We start from the raw sequence: 15945 nt of genomic DNA on the forward strand, positions 1-15945 counted from the left end.
GAAACACTCAAAGTCAAATGAATTTATTCAGAAAAGGCCTCTGTACCAGAGTAAGAAAATGAGTGCCCCCTCCCACCCCTCCAGACCCTGAAGGGCCAAGTTACAAAGGTAGGGGGGGCGGGGGATGGGTGATGGCACAGAGGAGAGAGGAGGTGGGAAGTGAGGTGGAAGGAAGAAGGCTGAAGCCTCAGCCTCTCCGAGGGCTGGGTCTGGCCTCCTTGCAGCTGCAGTGACCACCAGGGACAGGCCAACAGAGCTGGACACTGAGAACAGCTAACAACGTGGCTCCCAGGCCTATGGCAGGGCAGGGCCAGGAGGCCCACGGGCATCCCCTTCCCTAAGGCTCTCCGGGATGAACACAAGGGCCCCCCTCTGTGGGCTCGGCCCTCTCCACTTCTGGTCCTTCAGTGGCTGGGCTCCCAGGGGCACTCTGCTCCAGCCCTGCCTGGCCTTCTGCTTCCTCTTTGACCCCATTTGCACCCTCTTCAGCCTCTGAGCACTCAGATAGGGCAGGGGGCTTAGTGGTGGCCAGTGTCAGGGTGCCACCATTGGCTGCTGCCTCTGGGTGATCACTGGCACCTTGGTCCATCTTCCTTCGCTTCCTTACCTCATCGGCCACCTTGGCCCCCGGGGGCTGGGGGCAGGGCTGCTTGGCCTCCTCTGGGGCCTGGCTGACCACCTCCTGGGTCTCTGCCCTGAGGTTGCCCTGGCTGAGGGCACAGCCCTCCAGGTTCAGGGCGATCTTCTCCACCTCAGAGGCGCTGGCACCTGGCTCCCCCAGGGCCCGCTCCCGCAGATTCGCCTCTAGCTTCCTCTTCTTGCTCTCCTTGGGGTTTGGTGACTCTGGTCCCTGCTCCTCGCTGGTCTCATCTCCCTGGTCCCTCTCCAGGGCTCTGACCTCCTGGGACTCTGTGCCAGGTAGCTGGGGACCCTCAGCCAGCGGGCCTACTTCCTCGTCCTTCCCCAGCCCGCAGGTGTGCCTCTGGGTGCCGGCTTTGATGGGGGGTTCCCCAGGGCTCTCCTCCTCCTTCGCCTGTCTGGGGCAGGCCAGCCGGGGTGAGCAGGGCGGTGAGCATGGCTTGAACTTCTGCAGTTTGTCCTGGGGCCCCCAGACGAACCTGCAGCGGGGCCGGAAGTGCTCCCAGGCGAAGTGCAGCAGCTCGCGGCGCTGGTGCCGGCAGCGCACAGTGAACACAAAGTAGTCCAGGGCGCTGTGCCGCAAGCCTGGCAGCTGCCTCCGCACCAGCGTCTCCTCCAGGAAGAAGCGGGCCAGGGGTGCCTGGTAGTGCGCCAGTCCCAGCTCCCCCAGAGACTTGAGGATGCGGGTGATGCGGAGGTTGTTGTGGCTGTGCCTGGTGGGGACAGGAGGTGCTGGTGGGGCTGCACATGCGTAGGCAGTGCTCAGCCAAAGACTGCCCTTCTCCAGCCCCCCTCACACTCCCCCAAGAGGCTGGTGTCCACCAGCAGAGACACTCTAGCCCACGGGTCAGTCCCCATTCCTACCCTGTCCTCAGGTCCCTGAGAAGATGGTCTATGGGCCTGGATCGTGTAGGTGAAGGACTGTGATGTGTTCCCTAGAAGGGTGACTGTCTCCTTGGTCCCATGGAACACCCACCCCCAGCACAGCTGGAGAAGAACCAGATGGGGACCCTCTAGAGGCAGGGTCTGTTGCCCATGTGCCCTGAGCTGGCCCCCTCCACCCAGTGCATCCCAGGGGGGAGAGGGGAACATGTCTGCCACAACCCTCAGGTGGGATGCTCAGTGATGTAGTAAAAGTGATGGAGCCCCTGGCAACCCAACCCATGCCCACATGGGTGGCAGGCCAGTCAAGAAGCCCACAGCTGAATCAGGTGGCACTCACCCCTACTCCCCCCTCTCCCTCTCCCGTCCTGTCCGACCTGGTCCCATCCTTACCCCGCTCTGTCTTGCCCCCACCCTGCTGTTGCCCCACCTTCACAAGCTCAGAGGATGCTGGGAGTCTCAGGCTCTGCCTTGCAGTCCGCCTCCCCAGAGATGATCCTCCACAATCAGAGACCAGCTGTGCAGACCCCCAAGCTCCTGGCCTACTCACCAGTTGAGGTTCTGGAAACGCTTCTGGTAGTTGTGTGCTCGGCACACCTGGCCGGTATCTCGGTCCTCGAGCTGGATCCCGAAGAAGCCCAGCATGAGCTCGTAGGCCTGGACCAGCCGCTTCCTGACCTCCTCAGACTTCTTAAATGCCTGGAAAAGCCCCCAAGGGTGGCAGAGAGCTCAGTGTCAGTGCAGCACAGCCAAGAGCTGGACACCTTCCTCAGGCCCAAATTCATTTGGGGCCTTGGCTCAGACTGTCAGGGTGAAGGGTCAGGGCGCAGGAGCCCAGGGCTGCTCACTTGACTTTGAACTGGCACCAGATCTCCCCAGCCTGAGGCATGTGCTGTAGCCTTGAGAGGAACTCTCTAACCTGCGGGAAGATCTCAGGGACCCCAGGGCTGGACACGGGACTGTAAGCACCCATCCTGTCTCCTGGGCACACCTGCTCGGCCTCCCCAGCTCCTAGAGCCCCCTCCCCACTCTCCAGGCATCATCAATCCAGCCCAAACCAGGGCTGACCAAGGCAAAGCCTGGTCACTCTAACTCTGCTTGTTAGACCAACCCTCTCAGCCAGATTGCTCTGGAAGCCTGCAAGGAGCACTGAGGGCCAGAGGCAAGGACCACTTGTGAGGGAAGATAATAAAACTGTGGGCAGGGGAGTCCTTCAGCTCCTGTTCCCCAAGGGACCCGTGAACACCTGTGGCTAGCCGTGACCTGTACCTTAACCTCCAGAGCTCACCTCGATCTCCCGGAGCGTGAGGGGCTTGGCGTGCCAGTTCACCCCTGGCTCCCGCAGTGGAAACAGCCTGTGAGGGAAGGGATGGCACAGGCCTGGTGAGCAGCACACGCGGCCCCCAGGGCTCTCTGCTCAACTCCAGCAGGGCTGGCTGGACCTCGCATGCCACACATGCTGTGATCGCTCCCCAGTCAATAAAGTCAAAGGGTGAGGATGGGAGAGCTCCAGGGGGAGTGCCCAGGATAAGGACCCAGGACAGCCCACCCACAGGAGTCCCAGCCCACCCAGAGCCCAGCCTGCCCACGCAGCAGGAGGGCACCTGCCAGACAGCGACCCGCCTCCCTACCATTCTTTCATTCTCACGTTCTTCTTTGTCACCCACCATTAATGCTGCGGAATTATTCTCAGGGATATCCTGTGCCCTGGGTCGGTCGCCTGCAAGCCGTCCTTAAAGGACACTGCATTTGCAGGCCAGCGTCCGGAGGGCACTTTAAGGCACCGTTAGAACCCGCCCTTGCGGCAGAGGGGCTCTGCGGACAGATTCAGCACAGCCTCATGGGGCCTCCAGCGAGCCAGCTAGTCGACTGCTCTTGCTATCACCCAAAGCCAGCGTCAACCCCCAGTAGCTGAGGCTGTTTCCAGCTGGAGAACCCAGACCCGGTCTCCCCTTAGCTGGCCCCCGCCCGCAGAGCCAGGCATGGGGCACAGAGGGCAGTGCGCCTGCTCAGTAAGCGCGATGCCTGGAAGAGGCGGAGCCAGGATCCAGTATGGGCGGGGCCTCAAGCCGCTCCTCAGAAGCCCCGCCCACTCACCACTGGATGTAGGAGTGATTGTCCTCCAGGAGTTCATAGTCTTCCTTCCAGTTCTGAAGAATGTCCTCAATGAAACAGCCTGGGAGCCCCACAGAGACAAGTCAGGGGGACTGCTGAAAGCCCCTCCCCTCGCCCCTTTCATGAGGACCTTGGGGCTCAGGTTGTGCACACTTCCTGTGATGTTAATCCAATTTAGGCTGACCACCACTGTGCAATCTGGAAGGTGAACCATTATGGCTGATAGAGGACAGACCGGAGTGGGCAGGCCATGCTGGCACTCTGGGAGAACCTGGGAAGCCCCATCGGGTAAGAGCGAGTGGTCCCAGACCTGCACCTGTCTTTGCAGAAGGGCGGCCTTGCTGCACCCCACAAACCACAGGCTGCTAGCTGGAGTTCTGCCTTCACACAGGGCCTGCTACCAAGCCCATGCTGCAGCCTGGGCTCCGCAGGGCACCCCCCCCACTTTCTGCAAAGGGCCTGGAGGGGAATATTTGAGGCTGTGCAGCCCCTGACGCGTGTAGCAAAGGAGCCATAGACAACACGTATGTGGATGGGTTCTGATAAAACCTCACCATGGACATTGAAATTTGAATCTCATATGATTTTCACATGTCATAAATGTTATTGTACCATAAAATTTCCCCAACTGTTTAGAAAGGTAAAAACCATTCCTTCCTGTTAGTTTATGTATGCAGCTGCCTCATGATGGAGGCAGAGTCAAGTAGTCATGACAGAGATTGTGAGCCTGCAAAGCCACCAGCATTCATCGCCTGGCCCTTCGGAGCATGGTGGCCACTGTGTCCAGGCCAAAGGTTGGGGCCCTGGGAGTCCCTCAACAACTTAGGGGCGGGGTGGGGGGGCGGTGCTGTGGGGGTATATCTGAAAGCCACAGGTCCAAACCATGTCCCAGCAGACCAGACAGGCAGAGAAGAGAGGAATACCCCCAGAATGGAGCTGCCGGCAGCTGGGCAGGTACACACCGTTAGGCAGGAACCGAATCTCATTTTTGTAGAAACTCAGGTTGAGCATGTCACCACTGTCATCTCCTTCTACCAGATCCTACAGAGCCAGAGAAAGGTGACAAGGTGTCATCCAAACAGGCTGCCTCCAAGGACCCCTCATACTGAAGCATTCCTGGGGCGGGTGGGAGGGAGGAGGTGTTGGCTTTTGGCCCGTGAACCTCCAGATATCCTGAGGGCTGGTGAAGACCCCAAGTGCCAAACCTGGGTCCCCCATGCCACAGGGGAGGACCAGCCTTCACACTTGGGAGATAGCAGCCACCTCTGAATACCAGTGACGACCACCCTCTCCTCAACAGTGTAGGCCAGGGCTGGAAGGTCCCCTTCATCTGCACCCCAGAGACAGCCCAAGGACTCCCTGAGACTCTTGGGTGCAGAGGGCAGGGGCTGAGGACAACAGAAGCCATGAGATGGGCTGGTGGGGCCTCCTGTGGATGAGCTGGCGGCTGGCGCTGTCATGGTGTGAAAGGTGAGGGTGCTGTGGTGGGAGTTAGGGTGTGGTGCTGTCACCCCGTGATTACAGGAAGGATTCAGTCCTGGTGGGCTGCAGGGGTGGGTGTTGGGGGTAGAGCTGTGCACAGATACCTACCGGGTAGTGGTGCCGGTACCGGCGTGTGTCCAGTGCAGCTCGCCAATTTCGGGACACTGTCACCTTGAGCTGGGGAGAGAGAACGGATCAGATCCCAGCGGGGAGAGCCTCCCCATTCCTCAAGGAAGCCAGCAAGCAGGACCCACCCCAGGGAGGCCCCACCCTGATGAGGGCAGCAAGGACTGCGCCTAGCTGCCAGCAATATCAGAGGGGCCAGAGTAGCTGGAGTGAGCCCTCAGGATTCCAGACCAATGTGCATTCTTGGGGTGCCCCACGACTCCAGCGTCATTTTCTCCTCCCTTGTTTGCTGGCATCACAGTTCAGGAACTCCTCTGGGAACCCCACCTCCCCCAACACTTCCTCCTTGCCCTGCACTCTAAGCTGACACCTAAGGGGCTGTATACCCAAGGGCAGTGGCCTTGCCACCTAGAGCCCCAGATGCTTCTGAAGGGGGTTTCTTAGCCAGAGGCTGGTTAGGTCAATGGACAGTGGGTGAAAATGAAACTCAGCAGAAGCTGCCCCACCCCTCATCAGTATCCATTTCTCAGCCTCCCTGGGTCAGTCCAGAGGGCGGGTCCTGACCAATGTTGGTCACGTGCACAGCTCAGAGCAGGGCCAGCACCATAGGTGCACAGATGACAGCGTCCAGGAGGAAGCACCAAAAAGCCACACCAGAACCCAGTGTGCGGCAGCCAGGAAGGACCATGGGGGAATGGAGAGGAGACTGGGACTCTGTAGAAGGAGAGAAGCCATAGCAGAGGGACAGGGAAGAGGTCAGAGGGCCATGGGCATCTCACAGGAAGGTCCACGTGCCAAACCACTGCTTTACGAGTGTGGCCCATGGAGCTACAGTGAGGACGGCGTCCTCCCACCTAAGCTGTACCACGTCCAGTGGGCATCCGCCTGGGGGAAGAGGTGGATTCCTGCCCTGTGACCTGTGACCCTGAACCCTGCCCAGCCTACCTACCCTAGGAACTCGTGCACGCCTGAAGCACTGGAAATGTGCCGAGGTCGCCGGCCTTCTCAACAGGCCCAGGAGCCCCTTGGGGTTCCTCTCGCTGACTGACCGCTCCAAGACCCAGAGAGAAATTTGAACACCAGAGTGCTTATCTGCAGCATTGACGATCCATCACTGAGACCACTAAGGCTGGAACTCAAGCTTCCCCAGATACGGTGCCAGGATACCCTCGTCCCAGAAGGAGGGGGACACGTCGTGACAACTATCACTTGGGGCCCTCACTCTCACCTGGAACCCCAGCTGGAGCAATGGCACCCACTCAGGGGTTGTGACACCCGGTGAGTACCAGCAAGTAACTGCCAGTGATGCTGAATGACCATGGTTATGACAAGTAACCAGTGGTGACATCGAGGAGCCGGTGGGCACACCAGCTGCCCTGGCTCCGGCAAGCCACACACATGTAGCCTCCAAGGCCACCTCCAGAAGACATGAGGTCAGCCCCAGTCAGAGCGGGTAGGTGCTGCTCCTAGTGAGGGTCAACCGGGTGGGGCAGGGTGGGGGCTCTGGGGCCTGGGGAAGGGTGGAGTCTTGGGCAGGGGAACCCGGGGTGGAGGCAGCAGCTCCAGGAGAGAGGCGGTGAAGGAGGCCAGAGCTGAGGGCTGGGTCTGTCTAGAGGTGGGAGCCAAGGGCCCGAGGCTAGAATGTGACAGGGGAGTCAAGGATGTGCTGGGGCCATCCTCTGGAGGAAGTGTCACCGCGCCGATCTGGCCCTGGGGACAAGGGTCTGAGGGTGGCCCCGGATTCCCTGCAAGGTGCCCTGGTGGAGGAGCGCGCGGGGGAGCGGGTCGGGGCGGACCTCAGCGTGTCCTGGGGACCAGGACGCGAGTATCAGGAGGACAGGGCGGGAAGGGGGCAACCGCTGGAGATGGGGAGCCGGACCCCAAGCCGGGTCTCTAGGAGGTGCCTGCACACCTGGCCCCGTGGCGGGGCGGGGAACGGCCTGCCAGCAGCCGGGCTTTGCCCCCTTTGCCGCCGCGGCCTCCCCAGGGGCGTCGGGTTCCCAGGGCGCGGGGGCGGCACCTGGAGCGCGCTGGGCCGCGCGTCTTCCTCGGCTTCCGCGTTCCCCGGAGCGCCGGTCTCGCCATCCTCGCCGGCTTCCGCCCGCGGGCCCTCGCCGTCCTCCTCCTCATCCTCGTCCCAGGTCGAGTCGCAGTCCGGGTCCTCCATGCTCCGGTGGCGGTGGGACCCGCTCCGGCGGAAGCGAAAGTGAAACAGGGAGGAAGCGCGGGGGCGGGCCGGGGGGCGGGTCGGAGGCGGGCCCGGGGCTGCCGTCTCGGTCCGCCCAGCCCGGAGGAGAACCGTCCCCAGGATGTACCCTCCAAGGATGTACCTCTGGAGGAGGCCTGTCCTCCCACATCGAGAATATCCCTCCCCCCGAGAAAGCCCCTCCGGAGGACGCTCCCCTCTCCCCCGAGGCTGTCCCCCTCCATGCCCACCTAGGTATGGATTTCTCCCTGGAGAGGACCCTTGGGGGTGCTCTCCAGGATACCCTCTCAGGACCCTCCCAGATCCCTTTTCCCCTGGAGAATGGCCTCCTCCACCCTGGAGGACGCCTACCCGCAAGATGTCCAGAACCACTGCCCCACCCCCATGTTCTCCTCAGAAGAATGTAGACAGGAAGCCTGCCTCCTGAGGAGGTCCCCCAGAGCATCCGCAGAACGTCCCTTCCCCTCCGAACACCCTCCCCTGCAGGGCAACTCTCTGCACCATGATCCCCCCAAGGATGACCTCAGGGAGGGTGTCCCCCTGAAGGGTGCCCCCCGGGGTTGTCTGTAGCAGATGTCCCCCAGAAGTGTGCCCCTAGGAGGATACCCCCAAGTTGTCTGAGAGTCCCATAGTGCAGTGTCCTCGTGGGCCTGACCTGCTGTCCCCTTTGCTGCAGGTAATGGTTGTAAGACAGCAAGGGTGCTGCCGTCACTGACTTGGAGGCAGCAGGTAAAGACCCAGACACCCAGAGACAGGAATGACCCGGGGTCACCCTCAGGGCTGGTCAACAGAGACTGAGGCCCTGCCCAATCCTGCAGGCTGCCAGGCCTCAGGTTGGTATGCCCAAGGATGTGACAGTCCTTGAGCTGGGGACAGCTCAGAGCTGGACAGAACCTGCCAGTCTTGTCCATAGGCATGGCTGAAGACCCTTCTTCATGCTGGTGCCAACTCTTTGCAGGCTTACCAACCTCCGTTACCTCTCTGGGTACCATCTCGCCTGGACAACCTTCAGGGACAGTGGTGACTCCCCCAAAGGTGTGGAGTTCTGGGCATTTCTGCAAATCTTCTGCCACTGATGGCCAGGGTAGGTGTCCCAAGGAGCAGGCAACAGAGGCAAGCTGCCAGGCATTGTGCGGGGCTTGGCCTATTGCAGACTGTGGCCACAGGCCTGGACTTCTTAGCTGACTTGCAGCTGGCTGACTAGACCCTGGCTGTGACTTCTGGAGGGATGGGGCCCTCTGATGAGGCACAGATGGGTGCTGGGGTGCTCTGAGAGCACTTGGGTAGGTGGGCAGGACCCCCCACCTCTACCAGAAAACAGACAAGCATGTACTGGGACACAGGGCTGTAGCCCCAGGGTGCAGCACTCAGCGCACAGCCTCCCATACTGCCTGCTGCCACACACATGACTTGTTCTCAGATGGGGCCCAGCTTCTGCTTTACAAGTGCCAGTCACACTTGACTGCACCACGGTGCCATCTAGATGCCACTCCCTGTGGTAGGAGGCCCCTCTGAAAGTGTGATCTTCTCCTGAAATCTCACCCCTTGGGGCCCTTAGGCACCAGATCTGACTGGGGTGTAAGCTTCTGCCTCAGCATCCTGCACAGGGCAGTCAGGACTGAAGGCCAGGGCTGCCCAGAATCAGTAGACCTGATACGAGACACTCCGTGCCAGGCACTGCGGGCCCTACTGGGGCAGCAGGTGCTGGCCTCCGACCCCCACTGGGCCACCTCTTAGCCCACGGAGCCCCATGGGCTCAGAGATTTCCAACTGCCTGTGGCTGATGTTGGGGGGAGGGGTGGCACCAGTGTCCTCCTGGTTTGTCAGGATGAGGGTGAGTGCCTCCTCTCTCACGTGGGAGGCCTGAGCTCCACCCCAGTTCTCATGCTGTGGGGAAGCAGGCACTACCCCCACCAGGCACCACTCTGGACCGGGTGCCTCTCTTCAGTTTTTATTTGAAGGGATGCTCACATGCAACAAAGTAGCCACTCTAGACCTGTTACTAGTTTGTATATTCATTGTATCAAGTGATCCAAGTACATCAAAGCCTAGCTTCAGCTATAAAGCTTGGAAAAAGACAACCTCCTACTATAAGAAAAGTTAACCGTGGTATCAGAATCACACAACTCCAGTTGCTTTTTTGTGCTTTAATGTCCCTCAGTCAAAAGAAAGTGTCTCAGTCAGCCTGGTGCCCAGGCTGCATCTGCCCTCGGCCTGCCTCCCTCTGCTCATTCATTTGGTCTGTTTGCGAGTGGAGTGACTCGAGAATACAAAAATAACCGCTACAAATTCTCTGTATCTGGCATATAAAAACTGAGTGAAAAGTATCTCAGTAGTCTGTTACCTTAAAACAAAACATCTCAGCAAAAAATACAACACAGGTTCAACTTCTGCAGTACTTTTTTCATATAAAACCCTAGTAAAATAGGCTTCTTAAAAATTAAATAGTGAAATACCAACCAAATTATATACACCATTACAGTACAGGTGAATGAGGCAAAGTACCCAGTTCTCAGTCTCCCTGGTGGTGGAAGGGCCAGCGCCTGCGGCCTGACGCTCCCTTGAGGCTGCAGTCAGTTGAGAGGGAGCCTTTGACCGGTGGATAGACGGAGAAACGGGAAGACCTGGGCCCCTCAGAGCAGAGAGGCAGTCCATGATTTATTGCTTGCTGTGCCCACTCTCTGCCCACGCAGCCTGGTCCTCAGGCCCATGCCAACGCTTGGCCCCAGGTGCAGCTGAGCCAATGCGATGGAACCCACGAGTGTCCAGAGAGGACGCGGGCTTGGCTCTCACGTCCCGGGTCTCAGCATCTGAGTGGGACCCGTCCTGGGCGTTGGGGGCCATCCGAGCTCAGACGGTCTGAGTGGCACCTCAGGAGCCTCTGGCCCCTGAGGGCAGGCAGCAGGGCCAGTGGCATTTGACCCTCCCACTGCCTGGAGACCACAGCACCCGCCTGCTGCGAGTATCTACGTCCGGCGCCGCTTGGCCGCGCTGGGGCTGGAGGGGTTGCTGTTGGCGGTCAGGACTTTGTCGGTGACCCGGCTGCGCTTCCGCTTGTCTGGCCCCTCTTTGGACCCCAAGTCCGAGTTGTTCTTTTCTTTGTCTTTGCTGGACTTTTCTGTTGCTTTCCCCAAGCTTCCTGAAGATGAAAAAACTGGGAGACAAAATCATTTGGCTGAAAACAGAATATCCAAAATTTTATTTCATCTTCCTGTTCAGTTACAAAAATCTATACCTATGTACATGACATTGACCCCAAAAGGCTCCTCCCTAGCTGGGGGTGCCTGCATGGCTGTGCCCATCTTTGCTTCTCGGGGTTCGCCCTGCACTGAGAAGGCTGCCACCCATTCTACTTTAGTCGGGGAGCCTCCTGCACCCCCACCCCCCAGGTTGGCTCCGAGAGTGACTCCCCTGTGTGAGAGGCTCTCTCCGAGCAGACAGAAGCTGCCTTCTCAGCTGCCTTCTCAGCTGCTGAGACAGACGAATGACCCCATTGCTAGTGATGGGGAGGCCTCAGCGGGCTAGGGTCCATGTCCCTGGGGCCCCAGGGTGGGAGGGCAAGCTCCACACTTACCATCATCAGCCCCGTTGTGGGGGTCCACATCTTCCTTCATTTCCTCTTTCATTTCCTCCTCGATGATTACTTTTCCTGTGGGGAGATGACCAGTGATGACCTGGAGCCCGCAATGCTGAGTGCCGTGGCCCTGTCTGACCACAGTGGCTCAGGCCAAGGGCTGTTGACAACTTGGGAGGTGTCTGCCCCTGTCCTGGAGGCCCCCAGACCGCCCCATCCTGGAGGGTGAGCACCACCCAACCAGTGACCCTCACTCTCTGAGGCTCGTGACCTTCACCCTGACACCTTTTCCCATTCCCAAATCTGCCCTTGCCCGAGTCATACCTTCTCGGACTTCTTGAATGATTTCTTCTGGAAGGATGAAGTTCCTCTCTGGATTTGGGAACGGAAGAATCTCAGACTCGTGCTGATGACAAACAAGGGTTTTTTTTTTTTTAGAAGCAAAGAAGAAAATATGATTTTAAATATCACATTTAAAAGAAAATGTGACTAGAGATGTAAGAGCCAACTCAGGAGTGACCAATGAGCATAGATGGCTGTCCCGAGGGGCTGCAGTGGGCAGGCGTGGGGCCTGAGGCCTTTGTTCTCTCTCGTGGAAACCAGGCAAACAAAGCAAAATGGAGGAGCCACCAGGAATGCTCGCCAGGCTCCACTTGTTCCCCAGATCATGTATGCCTGGAGGGACAGAGAGCCAGAAACACCACCACCAGACAAAGGGAAAGGTGAGCTGGTGGGAAGGGTCTCTGGGTTGGGAGGGGATTCAGGAGACAGGGCTTCTAGTCCCCAACTTGGGAGCTGAGCTGCAAGCCAGGTGGTCAGTGAGTAAGTGTGCCACCTGCCAGCTGGGAGCTTCACAAACCCCGAGAGCTCCCCAGGCCCATGGTCATCCCGTGGGGTGAGATCCACAGACCCATATTTACAAGGTCCCAGGTGACCATGGCATCAGCTCTATAGCGGTGCTGGGGTCCAAGGAACTGAGGAAGGAAGGGCCACCTGTCCTGGACTGAGAGCCTCCCTGGAGGCCCCCACAGCAGAGTATCACCGTACCCTGTACGGGGCATCACTGCCTCAGCACCCTCTGAGCCAGCGTCTGCACTTGAGAGCCATCTGTCCTGTCTACCGTACCAAAGGCCCCTCAGGACAGGGGCCCTGCCATACTTGTCTCTGTGTCCAGCTTTGGGCCCCAGCCTGGAGTGGAGATGCAGGAAGCGTCTGGGGGCCAGGTGACACCCCAACATGACAAGCATGGGGGTCCTGCCAAGCTGCTGAACACTGGAATTCTGGGGGAGTGGTGCCCCAACGGGTGGGCACAGCCCTTTGGGCGGCCTGCTTCAGTTCAACAGCTTGACCTCGAGTTCCTGGGTGCTAACTGCAGGCTGGGGGTCAGAGCAGTACTGTCATTTCTCTCCCTTCTCTGCCTTGAGACAAGGAGATGCAAACGACTTGCCCAAGGCCAACAGGGAACTTGTGGTGGTGAGGGTTAAGGACACAAGAGGGTCTGAGCTTCACTTAGAAGCTCAGGGTGGGAGGCAGGGAGGAGGGAGGGGCACGGTGGGGTGCGGGTGCAGCCCCGAGTCCTGACGCCTGCTGCCACAGGGCCCTGACTCCTGCTGTTCCTCTACAGGGAACACCCACCTGTCTTTTCTGCTGTCCTGGTTACCAAGTTGACCTGCTCTCCCTCAGACCCAGCTCTGGGGGTTCCCTGAGGGTGGCCTTCCGGTTGGCCTGGTTCTCACAGAAGCCACCACGTTCATCTCAATGTGACTCAGACCCGGTCACCTCCCTGCTTATAGCACTTGGGAGTTTTCCACAGGACTGACAACCTAAGAGCCTCCTCCCACACAGGCCTCAGCTCCCTAGTTATCTCCTGGAAAGATCTTAACTGAACCTCGACTCCCCCCCAAAATCTAAGGTAGATTCAGTGCAATAACTAGCTACTGTCACCAAGCTTGTGTTTTCATAAAACTACCCAGAGCTATCTTATTTAACAGCTGGTCACCTGTGGGACATCCTGGATGTCAAGGTCCCTGAGGCCAGGACCTTGTTGCGGGGGGGGGGGGGGGGGCTCCCTGCCAGCAGCTCTGTCTGCGGGGGTCCAGCTCACCAGTGCCTGCATGTCATACATGGTGCTCAGGTGGTCCCAGATGACCTTGGATGGGACCTGCCGACCGATGTTCTGGCTGAACTTGTCTCGGATACAGATCATGTGGAAGTGCCGGTTCACCCCTGCAGAAGGAAGGGGTCGGCTTGTGGGGGAGGGGTAGGCCAGCTGGTAGGGTAGAGAAGAGAGGTAGGGGGCAAGGGGGAGAGAGCCGGCAGTGGTTGCAAGGGTGTAGGGAGGCAAAGGTGGAGGGTGGAGGAGGTAGGAGGTGCAGCGGAGAGAGGTGGGAGAGGAAAAGGCAGGGGTGTGCAGCGGAGGTGTAACGAGGGCACAGGGGTGGGGGTGCACGCGAGGGCTGGAGTCAGCCGGGATGGGTGGCTGGGCACAGGAAGGGGGCAGAGTCGGGTGGGGGTAGGGTATAGAAGGGGGCAGCGTGGGCAGGAGTGGGGGACTGTTGGAGGAAGCATGGATGGGGTGTGCAGGTGGGGGCAGGGTGCGCAGGTGAGGGCACGGTCGGCGGGGTGCAAGCGCAGGAGGCCCCGCCCAGCGCGCGTCCCCGACCGTTGCCGGCCGCCCCGCCCCCACGCGGGTGGGCGGCGCGGCGCTCTGCTCACCGACGGGCTTGTGGCCCAGCATGGCGTGGAAGAGGCACACCTCCACCTCGGGGCTCCACACCACCGTCTCCTCGGCCGGGCTGGTGGCCGCCTCCCCAGGGCCCTTGTCGCCGGCCGCGCCGCCGCCGCCCACCTCGGCCTCCCCCATGGCCCCGCCGCCCAGCGACGAGCCCCGGGCGGGAGCGGGCACGGCCACGAGCTCCGCGCAGGCGCACTCGCGGCGTGGGCGCGCGCTCGACGGGCTCGCTCTCGGACTCTCCCGCGGCGCAGGCGCAGGCGCAGCTGAGCGCTGGGTCGCCGCGCCCCCAGGCGGCACGGTCCCGCGGCGCAGCGCCGGCAGAGCAGGCGGATCAGGCGAAGGAGTGGGTTTGCGTAGATGGATGGAAATGCCCTAAATTAGATTGTGCCCGTGGCTGCACAGCTCGGGGTAAACCCCGCTGAACTCTGCGCTTACGATGGCGGGATTGCAAGCTGCACCTCAGTAAGAAGCAAAAAAGAAAAAGAACCGGCAACCTACAGTTCCTGCGAGTGGGGGCTCCAAGGGCTTCCACTGCCTCCAGCTGACCCTTGGCCTGAGCGCTGCACAGAGAGGCTCCTGCACACCGGGGCAGGGACGTCGGGGTACAGACTTCCTGCCCGGGGCCTCCAGGGTGACCAGCGTTGGGCCCTGGGGGTTAACCCTGGTCGGGAGGGGTGGGGCCAATGGGGCGGCCGGCCTGGGCAGTCAGGTGACAAGCTCAAAGCTGCGCCCAATCAAGACCGCCGGCTCCTCCCCGCCCCGCCCCGCCCCGCCCCGCCCCATCCCCGCCCCCGAGGGCTTCTCCCGGGCCCTTCTCCGTCAGGCCACGCCCACGCGGTGCTCGGGGCGGTTACCCAAGGCGAGGAGCGCTCTTGCTCTTCGTCTCCCCCTGGGTGCAGACATAGGGTCGGCCTTCCGGGTCCCTTTCTGGCTCTGCGGCTTGCCAGCCGTGTGAGCCAGGCAAAACGCTGAGCCTCTCCAGGCCAAAGGTGTCCTCCTTGCAGTGCAACTAACGGCGGCGCTTTATCCTGGGGTGCCCTGGGCACACGCTCGCGCTTCTTAGCGGGCATTCGGAACTGCTCTGGCCAGCCTCACCCCCGGAACAGTGGGGACTCAGTCTTGTCCTCCCTTCTGTGAAGAGCGCTGCTGGTGATGCCAGTCCCCACAGAGTGGGGACATGTTGCCCAGGGAGGATTTCAGTGACCCAGTGCCACCGGCTGTCCTGGAGCCACGATGTGGAGGGACATTGTGACTTTGCTGGGCCTGTGCTTCTTTCCTCTCTCTGACCCACAAGTGGGGCTCCCCTCAGGGCTTGCTATGAGGTGGAATGGAGCACAGCCCAAAGCCACTTCACTCGGGCTCTGTCACACAGGAGCGCTAACAGACAGTGGCCCTCATCGTTAATCTCCCTACACTTCCCAGACACTTCGGGATCCCTGCTCCTCCACCAGGTCCACCTTCTGCTCATTCTATCCCCACCCAATTCCTGCCTTCTTCAATCTGGAGAGCCTCCTTCTCTAGGAAGCTACCCCTGATGCCCACAAGACAGCCTAAGCCCATCTGTGCCTCTCATGCAATCTCTTCCTCCTGCCTGGGGTCACCTGGGTGCTGGGCTGTGTTTTGGTCCTCTCTGGTGGCCACTGTAGCCGAGCTGTGTTCAGCCAGCAGCTGTGGTCCACAGACACCTGCTTCCTTTCATTCCAGGCAGATCCTAGAATGTGTATCTGCAATCAGACTCGATGCAGAAAGACAGGTTGGATGATCTGGGCAAAAGGAAACTGCCTTCTCCACATCTTTCTTACATGAAGCCTCCTGGGTACTGCCCATTTGTCTGCTTCACCAGGTTTGTGTGGGACCGTCTCTACCCATGAGTATCAAGCCCACCTCTGTGCCTAGTGTCAGGGTGGAGCTAAATGCCACGCTCAGCTGCCAGGACTTTGCCTAATCCCAGTGATTTGGCTCATTTCTTTGTGTCCCACAGACATGAGTACAACTGGAGCCAGACTGAGGCAGGATTCAGGAATCTGAACACTGTGCCTGCACCTTTAGCCTCTGGGTTGTGATGAATCAGATGTCGGGCTTCAGATTACTGCATTGGTGATCCAGTGTGGGACACTGGGCCACCTGGAACTTATTTAGAATGTGTTGCTGCTGCTAAGTCACTTCAGTCATGTCCGACTCTGTGCG

The 15945-nt window shown here is 60.0% G+C and overlaps 2 protein-coding genes across 2 annotated transcripts; both read right to left on the minus strand.

The window, feature by feature from the left end:
* Positions 8-7465, minus strand: OGFR (opioid growth factor receptor). Its single transcript, XM_018057577.1, has 7 exons — positions 7265-7465; positions 5227-5295; positions 4599-4677; positions 3619-3697; positions 2810-2876; positions 2072-2220; positions 8-1352 (listed from the first exon to the last, which is right to left on the minus strand). Exons 1-7 carry the CDS (start codon positions 7409-7411, stop codon positions 338-340), a joined length of 1605 nt encoding a protein of 534 aa, XP_017913066.1. The 5' UTR covers positions 7412-7465; the 3' UTR covers positions 8-337.
* On the minus strand, positions 9563-13961 carry MRGBP (MRG/MORF4L binding protein). Its single transcript, XM_018057578.1, has 5 exons — positions 13740-13961; positions 13129-13250; positions 11349-11430; positions 11025-11099; positions 9563-10604 (listed from the first exon to the last, which is right to left on the minus strand). The coding sequence occupies exons 1-5, from the start codon at positions 13885-13887 to the stop codon at positions 10417-10419; spliced, it is 615 nt and encodes a 204-aa protein (XP_017913067.1). The 5' UTR covers positions 13888-13961; the 3' UTR covers positions 9563-10416.

This window comes from Capra hircus, chromosome 13 (assembly GCF_001704415.2).
Source record: "Capra hircus breed San Clemente chromosome 13, ASM170441v1, whole genome shotgun sequence".
NCBI lineage: Eukaryota > Metazoa > Chordata > Mammalia > Artiodactyla > Bovidae > Capra > Capra hircus.

Coding starts and splice junctions, on each gene's coding strand:
- OGFR (XM_018057577.1), bottom strand. CDS start 7,411: ATGGAGGACCCGGACTGCGACTCGACCTGGGACGAGGATGAGGAGGAG. Junction 3,698..4,598: donor GATTCGGTTCCTGCCTAACG/GTGTGTACCTGC, acceptor TGGGGCTCCCAG/GCTGTTTCATTGAGGACATT. Junction 1,353..2,071: donor CGTTTCCAGAACCTCAACTG/GTGAGTAGGCCA, acceptor TGTCCCCACCAG/GCACAGCCACAACAACCTCC.
- MRGBP (XM_018057578.1), bottom strand. CDS start 13,887: ATGGGGGAGGCCGAGGTGGGCGGCGGCGGCGCGGCCGGCGACAAGGGC. Junction 11,431..13,128: donor TGTATGACATGCAGGCACTG/GTGAGCTGGACC, acceptor GTTTGTCATCAG/CACGAGTCTGAGATTCTTCC. Junction 10,605..11,024: donor CCACAACGGGGCTGATGATG/GTAAGTGTGGAG, acceptor TTTGTCTCCCAG/TTTTTTCATCTTCAGGAAGC.